The sequence below is a fragment of the Anser anser genome (assembly GCF_964211835.1).
Source record: "Anser anser genome assembly, chromosome: 4".
Lineage (NCBI taxonomy): Eukaryota > Metazoa > Chordata > Aves > Anseriformes > Anatidae > Anser > Anser anser.
Genome location: NC_139724.1, coordinates 9,952,566 through 9,966,771, shown reverse-complemented (window position 1 = coordinate 9,966,771; position 14,206 = coordinate 9,952,566). Strand labels below are relative to the sequence as shown.

At 51.2% G+C, this 14,206-nt stretch overlaps 3 protein-coding genes across 15 annotated transcripts in view; 1 reads left to right on the top strand and 2 right to left on the bottom strand.

Annotated features, from left to right (window-relative positions):
- GRID2 (glutamate ionotropic receptor delta type subunit 2) overlaps nt 1–14,206 on the top strand; it is an 804,597-nt gene that overhangs the window by 772,681 nt on the left and 17,710 nt on the right. The gene's annotated exons all lie outside the window — the stretch shown is intronic.
- Nucleotides 8,822–10,077, bottom strand: LOC310898980 (uncharacterized protein; the record flags this gene model as incomplete). The annotated part of the gene is made up of 2 exons (XM_083834816.1): nt 9,524–10,077; nt 8,822–9,124 (listed from the first exon to the last, which is right to left on the bottom strand). Exons 1-2 carry the CDS (start codon nt 9,851–9,853, stop codon nt 8,822–8,824), a joined length of 633 nt encoding a protein of 210 aa, XP_083690942.1. The 5' UTR covers nt 9,854–10,077.
- LOC310898979 (uncharacterized protein) lies at nt 12,243–13,497 on the bottom strand (the record flags this gene model as incomplete). The annotated part of the gene is made up of 2 exons (XM_083834815.1): nt 12,945–13,497; nt 12,243–12,545 (listed from the first exon to the last, which is right to left on the bottom strand). The coding sequence occupies exons 1-2, from the start codon at nt 13,272–13,274 to the stop codon at nt 12,243–12,245; spliced, it is 633 nt and encodes a 210-aa protein (XP_083690941.1). The 5' UTR covers nt 13,275–13,497.

Below are 14,206 nucleotides of genomic sequence, written 5' to 3'. Positions count from 1 at the left end.
AATATAGAAAACTCCCAAACACTGAGAAAGAATTAGAGGCTCCAAGACTGCAAAACTACATACCGAATTTGTGTTACTTTTAAGAATAGAATTTAAGAAAATTAGTCAATTTAACCATGTGGACTTTGGTAATCATGCCAAAGATAAGCAAGGAAATAGAAGGCAGAATTCCTCATGAAAATCACTAAATTTTGTCACAAAATGTCAAATGCTTTCAGATCACACAGGTATTTAAAAATATATATTAGCCTGTACTATTGCTCTGTTAGGAACCTGAATTTTTTAAAACAATAAATTTAAAGATTAAAGTTGAGGTTTTTCCTTGAAACTTTTCCTCCTTACATGATTTGTAACATGCTGATGTGTGTTTTCTGCTGAATGTCACTCTGAAATAACAGAAATATGGGGCATAAGAGGGGAGTGTTCTTGCGTGTGGCCAAATCATAGGTTCTTTGTAGATCCATTTTGGTAAATATGCAGCTTTCATCTTCAGACTACGTAAGAGATACTCACTTTTTGTGGGGGTATGTGATTGATTAGGCCCCAAATGAAATGTATTACTTGGGCGAGTTTGGGGAAAAATTGTGAATTTTTGTCATACCATACTCTTCCTTGGAGCTGATGATTTTTAGATTGGCTAAGGCTTTGTTGATCTGTGAAATGCCTCTGACTGAAGGCTCCGGCATGGGAAGGTTTCTGCCAACTGTGTGACAGATGCACTTTGAATATTAGTACCTTTCCTCACCTTACTTCCTGGAAAAGTCTCAGGTCTGATCCAGATGAATTAGTTGCACAGAGAAGCAATTATTTCCTGGTGCTTCTGTCTGGGCTGGAATTTCTGACAGGCAACCTAGCTGTGCTAGTGGCGTTGCTGTGTATATATATTTTGCCTATGAACTTTTTTTGCACAGAACAGACATCCATCGAGCTTGTGTAAATACTGTCAGCCTAGATCTGAAGGAAAAAAGAGGTATGAGGTAAATGTGAAGCTTCAGATCCTGCTAATCATTTCTGCCCAGTTTCCTCCAGCAGTGAAGGTCATGGTGGGTGCGGAGTGCTCTGCCCATGCACAAAAAACAAGATGCCAAAAACCATCATTATGCACATCACCGGGTTCGGGACTTACTTATTGCAAGGCAGAAGGGACCGGAGGACCTGATTACACAAAGTCAGGGAGACAAGAATACAGGCAAGCTGGCTAGCTGTGGCTGTTAAAAAATTGTAGTATTACTGGGGGGATGCCTTTATCAACAGAATAAATACTTAGTCCTTCTGCAGGTTGTTAGCCAGATTGAATAGCATTCGGTTTTTATCTAGGTACTTCTCTGTAATATGGAAATCTCCCCTAGTGCTACCCAGTGAGTAACCACTGTGCTGCTTCCAGCCCTTATTCACAACATGCAGAGCAGTGTGTAGCCCCTCTGGACACACACTGCAGTGCGAAGGTGGGCAGTAAAGCATCAGATTTTGATCTCTTGTGACCACCAGTAGTTAGCAAGGTTTCTGTCCCAGTCTTACCTCCTTGTATGTCTATCAGTAACCTCTCCTGTTGGCAGAAATCCTACGCACATGGGTGAGCGGTGTGGCACGCTGCAGCAAGATGATGTGTTATCGAAGATAATCACTAAGTCTCCTGTAGAAGAGGAGATAGACTAATTCCTAGTATATCTCCCTGTACACATGGGGAGCGCAGTTACAAAAGGCACCAGTAATGCATCAAGGTCGACCAACGCACAGATTTGGTGTGCCATAGCAGTCAGGCATTTCTTTGCTTGCAAAGTTGTGCTACTTTATCTTTCACCCTTTCTTTCCACACCCAGGGCATGTTAAAAGATCTGGATGCTCATCAAGGCTGCTGGTAGAGAAATTCGTAATGTCTAGGCAGAATTGGGGAAATTCCTGAGGTTTCAGCAGATAGCCCCTACACTGCCACATATAGATTTGAAGAACATTCATTAGTAAGAACTGAGGAACACTTTAGAGTGTATTTCGGGGTTGTCTCTGGAAAATAATATTCTGTGAACACTTGGAGAGAACAAATCAGATTAATGAGCTAGATTTTAGAGCACTAATATATCACGTGGAATTCCTTAAACTTCTTTGTTTTCATTGTCCAAGGGATTGTTTGGCATGGGTTCTCCTCAGTATAACATTAACTGAACTTATAGGTTGATGAGTGTACAGAAGTACTGATTTCAAACCCAAATGTTAAAACCATGAGTGGGAATGGATCTCAGAAGCTTTCACTACTATAACCAAGCAGCTAGGAGTTTAAAGTCTATGAGATATTTTGAAATGTCGAGTTTCAGACACAAAATGTATTACCGTGATTTGATTTTCAGACTCTGTATTCATCTGTCTAGCTTGTCCTATTCTATCAATGACTCTGTTCACCTTGGAGATAGATTTAAACTCTTGATCTGGGTTCTTTATAATCCAAATTTTGGTATTTAAATCAAGCCATGTAAATAATTCACTTATAGACCCTCTAAAAGAAAATTTCAAGTTTTTGTCTCTTCATTTCTAAAGGCTTCAAAACCTGAGGACAAACAAGTAGCTTCAAAAACTGAGAGAATCATCAGCTATGTATTTCACACGTTTGCCTACGTAAATAGCAAATGAATGTCTAATATTCAAATGATACCTAGATATTTTTTTAAAATGGGCTGTTCTGGACAGTTAACAGGACTTGATGTGACTGATATGCATTCTGTTTCTAAAAAACATGGCAGTTTGTATAAGACTGAGGCTTTGCACTGCCTGAAGCATGACTCCAAGCAATGATGATCAGTTCCAGATTCTTACACTGGAATTAAACATTTTTACTGGCACCCAGTAACTCAAATATCACAGCATGCTAAAGGATGATGCTGACATTGTCAAAGACCACCCAAGGTGTTCCCTTTCCAACTGCAGATATGCCCCAGATCTTTTTGGGACTTACTGGCTTTTCCTTTTGAGCTCTCCTCCATCTTCTTGGCGGGCTTTCATTCTGCCTGTTATCAATTCACTGGAGCCCAACTTTGATATTAGGAAAAATCATATTGTCATAGCAGTAATGACTGCTTGACTTTTAAAGGTGGCATAAACACATTCAATAGAAATTAAACTTCACTAGTCACCACAGCTCTTAAGATTAATCATGTTAGTAATTGGAGTTCTCATGTAATTGCATCTTAGCTGAAGATGAGGCTTGCATATTCATTCAGCAGCAGGTCAGGTTCAGTGAGCTCCTCTTCTATTTCTCCTTTTCATAGGACATCGGCAGATGGTCCAAACAGATGAGTTAAGAGTTATTCCTTATGATCCAATTTAAAAAAAAAAAAAAAGACATTCTCTTTAAAAGACAACCATTTTAATATTTTGGTGTTTTCTAAATGAAGTAACTGGTGTCTGAAAGGATGCTTTTTCCAAGCTTTCTGTTTTTGGCTAAGCCAGGTATCCTGAACTGACTTGTATGCAGAAAAATGTCACTTTCATGTCAAACTAACCAGAAGGGTTGAGTTCCCATGTGCTCCATGTTGGTCTCTGCTGTTTGCAAGTTAATGGTGAAACTCCCACTGACTTCAGACATTGAGGGCTCCTGATTTGAAGCGAAAGCGTCAATTGTGCCACTTCTGAAAAAAGCTACTGATCTGCTTACATCCAGCTGGAGACCTGTGAGTCAAGCCCTCAAGTTGTATATATGTAATCATACTCTCTCCTCACATATTCAAAATGTCATTTATGACAGCCCTCGGTGTTGCACAAGCATTATCATAGGGGAGAGCTTAAAGAAATTGTAATTTTAGGATGGAGCATGATCTCCATGCTGTGGCAGTTGTGCAAAATGGCAGATAACCTTTGGATCTTCGAGATGATTTTGCAAGCGGGATGCACGATAGCATTTCTTGGTGTAAACTGAGGAAAGAAGATATGGAGCTATCACAGAGAGCCTGCTGATGTCTGCTTCAGTCTTCTGCAGAAGCCATGACCTGCCCTGTCCATCCCTGCACTCACTTAGATGGGTTTGCTGCTGGTTCATGGTAGCAAAAGCAAGAGGAAAATTTAAGTCCAAGGCATTCATGTGACCTATATAGTACTGCATTTCCATAAAGCTCACTATCATTTTTTTAGTAATTTAGCAAATTATCTAGGACAGGACTGAGATACATGTAGTGCACAAGTATACCTTGAAAGTACATTTTTTCGTTTTAATAAGGTTGGTTGGGCACCGCCGCCATTTCGCAGCCACTCGCCGAGGTGATCGGCTCTGGGGCAGTTCTGCAGCGTAGCGGGGGATCGAAGTGGGCAGGGCTTTTTTCAGCATCGAGGCCACTCGAGGGAGCCGCCAGGGCCCCGCAGCCCTCATGAGGGAGGCTGACGAGGCGTGGGTGGAGCCAGCAGCACCCCCGCCCCAGATGTTCAAAGGCAGCCCCTAGGGAGCGCGAGCGACCAGGAGTGCAGCAAACAGGACATGGGGTGTCAGAAGGGCATGGCGCGGCAGTTTGTGCAGCAGTTCGTGCAGGCAGGGCAAGCAGGGAGGGCCCCTCGCCGCTCTTCTGCAGCGGTCTTTCCCATCGGTACTTGTAACCTGCTTGCGAAGAGCCTGGCCATGGTATCAACCAGGCAGAAAAACATGGCCTCCAAATCTCTTGCAGCCTCTCCAGCCACAGTCACCGATGTGGCTACTCAGACGGAGGGCTCAGGGAAACACACCGCTGTCCAGGTCTTGGGCTGCAGGGTGTGCCCGAGTCATCTGACAATAGTGGCAGTGGGTATGCCTGTAGGAGGTGTTCCAGGGTTGAAGAATTGCTCAGCCTGGTGGCAGAGCTTTGGGAGGAGGTGAGCAGGCTGAGGAGCATCAGGGAGTCAGAGAGGGAAATTGACTGGTGGAGCCATACTCTACCCACCCTGAGACAGACTCAGGAGCCAGCCACCACACAAGAAAGAAAGGTTCCCCTATCCCACCAGTCAGCCACTACACAAAAGACAAAGTTTCCTCCATCCCGACAGGCAGTAGGAGGGGACCTGGGCCAAGGGGGGGAATGGAAGCAGGTTTCTGCTTGGAGTGGTAGGCGAGCCCTCTCCCTGCCTGCCTCACCTTACTGACCACCCTTACGTAACAGGTATGAGGCTCTAGAACTTGACAGTCAAAACAGCAATGTAGACAAAAGCCCATCCTGGTTGGAAGGGGTGCCTAAGGCAAGGCAACCTACCCCCCACATCACTACATCTTCTATCAAGAAAGAAAGAAGGTTTATCGTCATACGGGACTCCCTTCTGAAAGGGGCAGAGGGCCCTATTTGCCATCCGGACCCAACCCACAGAGAAGTCTGCTGCCTCCCTGGGGCTCGCGTAAGAGACATTGCCAGGAAAGTCACTTCCCTGGCATGGCCCTCTGACTACTACCCATTACTGTTTTTTCAGGCTGGTAATGACGAGGTAGCAAGGAGAAGTCCACTATTGCATAGAAATGACACAAATATCATTCTTTATTAAATGGAAGAATTTTTCAGGAAAAAAAGCTATGGTCATAAAACTGGGCAGATAAGAGGCTTTCTTCCTCTTCCATGTCTTCCCATGCTTTCTTCTTCTCTTGTCTCCAGGCGATGTCTTCCTGCAGGTTGTGATGGTTAATGTGTCTCAGGTACATCTTCATCAAGTCAGGGTTTGTCTTGAGTTGGCAGATCAGCTTATTGCTGGTACACTTGCTCTGGCAGCCTGTTCCTGGAGAAGCTGAAGGTGTTTGCCTGATCTGGAAAGAACAAGGCAAGTGCCATGATGAAGAGGCTCCCTGCCTTGGGAGCCTGAGCCCTCCATGGCTGCGCTTGGCCTCTTCCTGAGAAACGCAGTCCTTGGTGGGTTGCTCCAGGCAAAAGATTGTGCAAAGAAAGCCTCAAATAAGATCTGTATTTTTCTCCCTCCTGGGTCAGCCTGTCCCTGTTTCCTCTTCTGAGGATGAGACCAACCCCTGCCTCATGGGGTTGGGAAAAGGGTTGGCGAAGACACAGAGGACTGCCAGGGCTTTCTTGTCCATGTGGTCTGTTATTCTTTATTCTAAACATTGTTAACTCAAGGCCTTGGCAGTTGCCTGCTCCTGGCCTGGCACCGTTTAGCCTGCCTGACCTCCATCACTCACCTCTCTCTGGCATCTCCTCGCTTTCCTCCATAAGCAAATCCCCGCAAGGAAAACCCCGCCGAGCAGGCACAGGGCTGGGCTGCTCCCATAGAGCACCTCCACGGACCCAAAAGTTGCATCCAGCTGGGCAAGGGAGGACCAAAGCTGGTGCAGCAGGTAGGGCAGGTAGGAGCACTTGGCTCCCCGTGCCAGTGCCCTGGTGCTACAGGTCCTCAGGAGCCACGTCCCACATAACCGTGGCCCAGGAGGGCCGGCTGGAACAGCCAAGGCTGCTGGGGAGCAGAGAGGCCATGCAGAGCAGGAAGATGAGGGAGAGTCCCAGGCTGAGCATTTTGCTGCTCCTACTCTGGGCTTGATCTGGCCATCACCTTGTCCTGAGCTCAGCCAGTCACCAGCAGCACCGCTGTCTACACGCTGAGTGGGTGATGGTACCAGCAGCCCCACAGTGCTGTCACAAGGCCTTCGTGGGGCACCCAGCAAGAGGGGAAGGTCTTGGCAGGGAGGCAGGGCCTGGGGAGCCAAATTTCTCAGCTGGCCACTCCCACAGCCATCCCCCCACTCTGGGTCTGCCTCAGCACTGGGGCCTGGTTCGGAGCCCTGGGGGCAAGGGCTGTGCTCCAAAATGCTCAGTGAGGAGGTGCTGTGCCAGTGCAGGGGTGTTGCCTGGGCCCCCTGGACCCATGCTCGTCCTTCGATGCTGTTCATATGGGCTGTGGGGCAGCTGTGGCATTGCCCGCAGCACAGGTGGGGTGCTCAGGGGCTTTGGTGGCACAGGCAGGAGCAGATTGCGGGCCCAGCTGGGGTCCTCTGGGGTTGGAGTGGCTGCAGGGCCTGCTGTGGGAGATGGGTCTGCGTTGAGTGCAGCTCGGTAGGCGTAGGCCAAACCCAAGCATGTTTCAGTGCTTTGTGTCTCTTGGGAATTGCCACTGTGCTGGCTAATATGTGCAGATGGCCAAGAAGACCAACAGCTTCTTGGTTTGTATCAGAAGCAGCGTTGGCAGCAGGCCCAGGGAAGTGACTGTCCCCCTGTACTTGGCTCTGGCTCTTGGTTGCACCTCACTCTGTGTTCGGCTTCGGGCCCCTCACTACAAGAAAGACATTGAGGTGCTGGAGCACGTCCAAAGAAGGACCATGAAGCTGGTGAAGGGTCTAGAGAGCAAGTCCTGTGAGAAGAGGCTGAGGGAACTGGGCTTATTTAGCCAAAAGAAAAGAAGGCTCAGGGGAGGCCTTATCGCTCTTTATAGCTACCCCAAAGGAGGTTGTAGGGAGGTGGGGGGTCGGTCTCTTCTCGCAGGCACGAAGTGACAGGACAAGAAGAAATGGCCTCAAGTGGCATCAGGGGAGGTTGAGGCGGGATATTAGGAAACACTTCTTCACTGAAAGGGTTGTGTGGCATTAGAACAGGCTGACCAGGGAAGTTGTTGCAACACCATCCCTGAGATATTTAAATGATATGTAGATGTGGTGTTTAGCAACATGGTTTAGTGGTAGACTCGGCAGTACGAGGTTAAAGGTTGGAACTGGTGGTCTTAGAGGTCTTTTCCAGCCATATGATTCTGTGATTTCTGTGCCTCTGCTTGGAGTACCTTTCTTCCTTTGGGAGGACTCGTAGCTCATGCTTTGGTGCAGAGGGACCTCCAGTGTCCCTTTGCGGCCCATGCCTTGGCCTCACAGGCCATAGCTTGCTATTTCTTTGTCAAAAGACGTTCCTATGTATCATGGAAGGAGATAATGTCCCTGTAGTGTTGCAGGCAACAGGCTGGGAAAGACAAGTGCCATTTGCTCCTCTGTGGGGAGAAGGCAAACCCACTTTTGGGACTGCTTTTGTTCAAGGACTCGGGTGCGCTTGGTGTCTCGTGCAGAACAATGGGGAACTGTGGTGTTTACCTTGAGGGAATTTCACGCTGGGGATAAGATCATCCATGATCTGAGTGACAGGCTGTGGCTGGAGGCTGTAATTGTATGACAGAAGAAACAATACAGCAGGAGCCACCTGGACCAAGGGAGGACAGGCCTCATAAAGATCCAGGCAAATGCAGCTGGCAAACCCAACCTGAACTGTTTTTGGCAGCCAATGACCCAAGCCAACAGGCCCCATGTCCTTTTCTGAATGATCCCCATAAGAGGCGGCCCAAGCCCCAGACTAAATGAACTGAACCAATCTGCGTGGCTATTGGAATGGACGTGTGATGGGGCCCTGTGATGCGGATGGCCCATAGACAAAGCGAAAGATGCCTGTGTAAATAGCAAAGGACGGAGAGGAGGGGTGGTGTCTGATGAGGATGCATTTGGGTAGCATAGGACCTGAGCAAGGTGCAGGCAGTGGAGATTGTCTTGGGCCTGTCTGGGAGGTAGGTGACTTTCTCCAGCGCAACCCCCATGCTGCTGTTTTGGATGTGACTTGAGACAAACAGGCACCACGAGAAGGCTTGGGAGGGGGCAGCTGGGACAGCTGACCCAAAGTGAGCACCGTGGAATGTCATCCTCAGAAGTAAAACCTGTAGGTTTGGCCTTACAGAGTAGCCATTGCTCAGGCACTGGCTGGCCATTGGTCTGCTTCTGGGAGGCGGTGAGTGATGGCTCTCCACTTCAGATTACCTCTCTTGTTCTTTTTCTCTTTCCTTCTTCTCTCCCACTTTCTCAGGGGACATGCATACCAGGGATGGATGAAGACAATACACACAACCTCCATTGTTTTGTTTAACATACTTTATTCACTGGGGAGCAATCCCCCCCCGATTCCCTCACAGAGCCTCCTTGGGAGCCGTGGCTCTCCAGGGAGATGGAGAAAATGCTCTCCTCCTCTTCCATGTCTTCCACCTTTCTCTTCTTTTTGGCTCTCTGGGTTCTGCCAGCTTTTGGGTGGTGGAGGAGCAGCTCCCTTAGGTGCTTCTCCATCAGGACGATGTTTTCTTCCATCCGGCATAGCACCTCATAGCTGTCGTAGGAGTATCCACAGTGGCAGCACGTCCCTGAGGAAGCTGAGGGCGTCTTGCTCACCTCCTGGAAACAAGAGGCCAAGGGGGGCATGATGAAAGGGACATGGGCCTTGGGGGGGCTAGAGACATCTGCACCTGGGCTTGGCCTCTTCTTGAGAACTTTGGGTCCTGCTGGGCTGCACCAGGCAGCACAATGTGCAAAGAAAGCCTCAGGCAGGCCCCTTATTTTTCTCCCTCAGGCATCAGCCTGTCCCTGTTTCTTCTTCTGAAGATGAGACCCACCTCTGCCTCCCAGGGGTGGGAAGAGGTCCAGGGAAGACCCAGGGCACCTTAGGGTCCTCCTGAGTCCTTCATGACCACGTGGGCTACTACTCCTTGTCCTACCCGTTACTGACCCAAAGTCCAAGGCCTGGCAGTCCCAGCAACCTGGCACTGTTTGGCCTGCCTGACCTCCGTCACTCACCTCTCTCTGGCATCTCCTGGCTTTCCTCCATAAGCAAATCCCTGCAAGGAAAACCCCGCCGAGCAGGCACAGGGCTGTGCTGCTCCCATAGGGCACCTCCACGGACCCAAAAGTTGCATCCAGCTGGGCCAGGGAGGACCAAAGCTGGTGCAGCAGGTAGGGCAGGTAGGAGCACTGGCTCTCTGTACCAATGCCCTGGTGCTCCAGGTCCTCAGGAGCCACGTCCCACATAACCGTGGCCCAGGAGGGCCGGCTGGAACAGCCAAGGCTGCCAGGGAGCAGAGAGGCCATGCAGAGCAGGAAGACAAGGGAGAGCCCCGGGCTGAGCATTTTGCTGCTCCTTCTCTGGGCTCGATCTCTGGCCGTCACCAGCAGCACCGCTGTCTGCACGCTGAGTGGGTGATGGTGCCAGCAGCCGCACGGTGCTGTCACCGATGGCCCTGTGATGTCACAAGGCCTTCGTGGGGCACCCAGCAAGAGGGGAAGGTCTTGGCAGGGAGGCAGGGCCCGGGGAACCGAATTTCTCAGCAGGCCACTCCCACAGCCATCCCCCGCTCTGGGTCTGCCTCAGCACTGGGGCCTGGGTCGGAGCCCTGGGGGCAGGGACTGTGCTCCAAAATGCTCAGTGAGGAGGAGCTGTGCCAGTGCAGGGGCGTTGCCTGGGCCCCCTGGACCCATGCTCGTCCTTCGATGCTGTTCATATGGGCTGTGGGGCAGCTGTGGCATTGCCCGCAGCACAGGTGGGGTGCTCAGGGGCTTTGGTGGCACAGGCAGGAGCAGATTGCGGGCCCAGCTGGGGTCCTCTGGGGTTGGAGTGGCTGCAGGGCCTGCTGTGGGAGATGGGTCTGCGTTGAGTGCAGCTCGGTAGGCGTAGGCCAAACCCAAGCATGTTTCAGTGCTTTGTGTCTCTTGGGAATTGCCACTGTGCTGGCTAATATGTGCAGATGGCCAAGAAGACCAACAGCTTCTTGGTTTGTATCAGAAGCAGTGTTGGCAGCAGGCCCAGGGAAGTGACTGTCCCCCTGTACTTGGCTCTGGCTCTTGGTTGCACCTCACTCTGTGTTCGGCTTCGGGCCCCTCACTACAAGAAAGACATTGAGGTGCTGGAGCGTGTCCAAAGAAGGACCATGAAGCTGGTGAAGGGTCTAGAGAGCAAGTCCTGTGAGAAGAGGCTGAGGGAACTGGGCTTATTTAGCCAAAAGAAAAGGAGGCTCAGGGGAGGCCTTATCGCTCTTTATAGCTACCTCAAAGGAGGTTGTAGGGAGGTGGGGGGTCGGTCTCTTCTCGCAGGCACGAAGTGACAGGACAAGAAGAAATGGCCTCAAGTGGCACCAGGGGAGGTTGAGGCGGGATATTAGGAAACACTTCTTCACTGAAAGGGTTGTGTGGCATTAGAACAGGCTGACCAGGGAAGTTGTTGCGACGCCATCCCTGAGATATTTAAATGATATGTAGATATGGTGTTTAGCAACATGGTTTAGTGGTAGACTCGGCAGTACGAGGTTAAAGGTTGGAACTGGTGGTCTTAGAGGTCTTTTCCAACCTTACGATTCTGTGATTTCTGTGCCTCTGCTTGGAGCACCTTTCTTCCTTTGGGAGGACTCGTAGCTCATGCTTTGGTGCAGAGGGACCTCCAGTGTCCCTTTGTGGCCCATGCCTTGGCCTCACAGGCCATAGCTTGCTATTTCTTTGTCAAAAGACGTTCCTATGTATCATGGAAGGAGATGAGGTCTCTGCAGTGTTGCAGGCAACAGGCTGGGAAAGACAAGTGCCATTTGCTCCTCTGTGGGGAGAAGGCAAACCCACTTTTGGGACTGCTTTTGTTCAAGGACTCGGGTGCGCTTGGTGTCTCGTGCAGAACAATGGGGAACTGTGGTGTTTACCTTGAGGGAATTTCACGCTGGGGATAAGATAATCCATGATCTGAGTGACAGGCTGTGGCTGGAGGCTGTAATTGTATGACAGAAGAAGCAATACAGCAGGAGCCAACTGGACCAAGGGAGGACAGGCCTCATAAAGATGCAGGCAAATGCAGCTGGCAAACCCAACCTGAGCTGTTTTTGGCAGCCAATGACCCAAGCCAACAGGCCCCATGTCCTTTTCTGAATGATCCCCATAAGAGGCGGCCCAAGCCCCAGACTAAATGAACTGAACCAATCTGCGTGGCTATTGGAATGGACGTGTGATGGGGCCCTGTGATGCGGATGGCCCACGGACAAAGCGAAAGATACCTGTGTAAATAGCAAAGGATGGAGAGGAGGGGTGGTGTCTGATGAGGATGCATTTGGGTAGCATAGGACCTGAGCAAGGTGCAGGCAGTGGAGATTGTCTTGGGCCTGTCTGGGAGGTAGGTGACTTTCTCCAGCACAACCCCCATGCTGCTGTTTTGGATGTGACTTGAGACAAACAGGCACCACGAGAAGGCTTGGGAGGGGGCAGCTGATGGTGGAGGGAGGGCGTAGCTGGGACAGCTGACCCAAAGTGAGCACCGTGGAATGTCATCCTCAGAAGTAAAACCTGTAGGTTTGGCCTTACAGAGTAGCCATTGCTCAGGCACTGGCTGGCCATTGGTCTGCTTCTGGGAGGCGGTGAGTGATGGCTCTCCACTTCAGATTACCTCTCTTGTTCTTTTTCTCTTTCCTTCTTCTCTCCCACTTTCTCAGGGGACATGCATACCAGGGATGGATGAAGACAACACACGCAACCTCCATTGTTTTGTTTAACATACTTTATTCACTGGGGAGCAATCCCCCCCCGATTCCCTCACAGAGCCTCCTTGGGAGCCGTGGCTCTCCAGGGAGATGGAGAAAATGCTCTCCTCCTCTTCCATGTCTTCCACCTTTCTCTTCTTTTTGGCTCTCTGGGTTCTGCCAGCTTTTGGGTGGTGGAGGAGCAGCTCCCTTAGGTGCTTCTCCATCAGGACGATGTTTTCTTCCATCCGGCATAGCACCTCATAGCTGTCGTAGGAGTATCCACAGTGGCAGCACGTCCCTGAGGAAGCTGAGGGCGTCTTGCTCACCTCCTGGAAACAAGAGGCCAAGGGGGGCATGATGAAAGGGACATGGGCCTTGGGGGGGCTAGAGACATCTGCACCTGGGCTTGGCCTCTTCTTGAGAACTTTGGGTCCTGCTGGGCTGCACCAGGCAGCACAATGTGCAAAGAAAGCCTCAGGCAGGCCCCATATTTTTGTCCCTCAGGCATCAGCCTGTCCCTGTTTCTTCTTCTGAAGATGAGACCCACCTCTGCCTCCCAGGGGTGGGAAGAGGTCCAGGGAAGACCCAGGGCACCTTAGGGTCCTCCTGAGTCCTTCATGACCACGTGGGCTACTACTCCTTGTCCTACCCGTTACTGACCCAAAGTCCAAGGCCTGGCAGTCCCAGCAACCTGGCACTGTTTGGCCTGCCTGACCTCCATCACTCACCTCTCTCTGGCATCTCCTGGCTTTCCTCCATAAGCAAATCCCTGCAAGGAAAACCCCGCCGAGCAGGCACAGGGCTGTGCTGCTCCCATAGGGCACCTCCACGGACCCAAAAGTTGCATCCAGCTGGGCCAGGGAGGACCAAAGCTGGTGCAGCAGGTAGGGCAGGTAGGAGCACTGGCTCTCTGTACCAATGCCCTGGTGCTCCAGGTCCTCAGGAGCCACGTCCCACATAACCGTGGCCCAGGAGGGCCGGCTGGAACAGCCAAGGCTGCCAGGGAGCAGAGAGGCCATGCAGAGCAGGAAGACAAGGGAGAGCCCCGGGCTGAGCATTTTGCTGCTCCTTCTCTGGGCTCGATCTCTGGCCGTCACCAGCAGCACCGCTGTCTGCACGCTGAGTGGGTGATGGTGCCAGCAGCCGCACGGTGCTGTCACCGATGGCCCTGTGATGTCACAAGGCCTTCGTGGGGCACCCAGCAAGAGGGGAAGGTCTTGGCAGGGAGGCAGGGCCCGGGGAACTGAATTTCTCAGCAGGCCACTCCCACAGCCATCCCCCGCTCTGGGTCTGCCTCAGCACTGGGGCCTGGTTCGGAGCCCTGGGGGCAGGGACTGTGCTCCAAAATGCTCAGTGAGGAGGAGCTGTGCCAGTGCAGGGGCGTTGCCTGGGCCCCCTGGACCCATGCTCGTCCTTCGATGCTGTTCATATGGGCTGTGGGGCAGCTGTGGCATTGTCCGCAGCACAGGTGGGGTGCTCAGGGGCTTTGGTGGCACAGGCAGGAGCAGATTGCGGGCCCAGCTGGGGTCCTCTGGGGTTGGAGTGGCTGCAGGGCCTGCTGTGGGAGATGGGTCTGCGTTGAGTGCAGCTCGGTAGGCGTAGGCCAAACCCAAGCATGTTTCAGTGCTTTGTGTCTCTTGGGAATTGCCACTGTGCTGGCTAATATGTGCAGATGGCCAAGAAGACCAACAGCTTCTTGGTTTGTATCAGAAGCAGCGTTGGCAGCAGGCCCAGGGAAGTGATTGTCCCCCTGTACTTGGCTCTGGCTCTTGGTTGCACCTCACTCTGTGTTCGGCTTCGGGCCCCTCACTACAAGAAAGACATTGAGGTGCTGGAGCGTGTCCAAAGAAGGACCATGAAGCTGGTGAAGGGTCTAGAGAGCAAGTCCTGTGAGAAGAGGCTGAGGGAACTGGGCTTATTTAGCCAAAAGAAAAGAAGGCTCAGGGGAGGCCTTATCGCTCCTTATAGCTACCCCAAAGGAGGTTGTAGG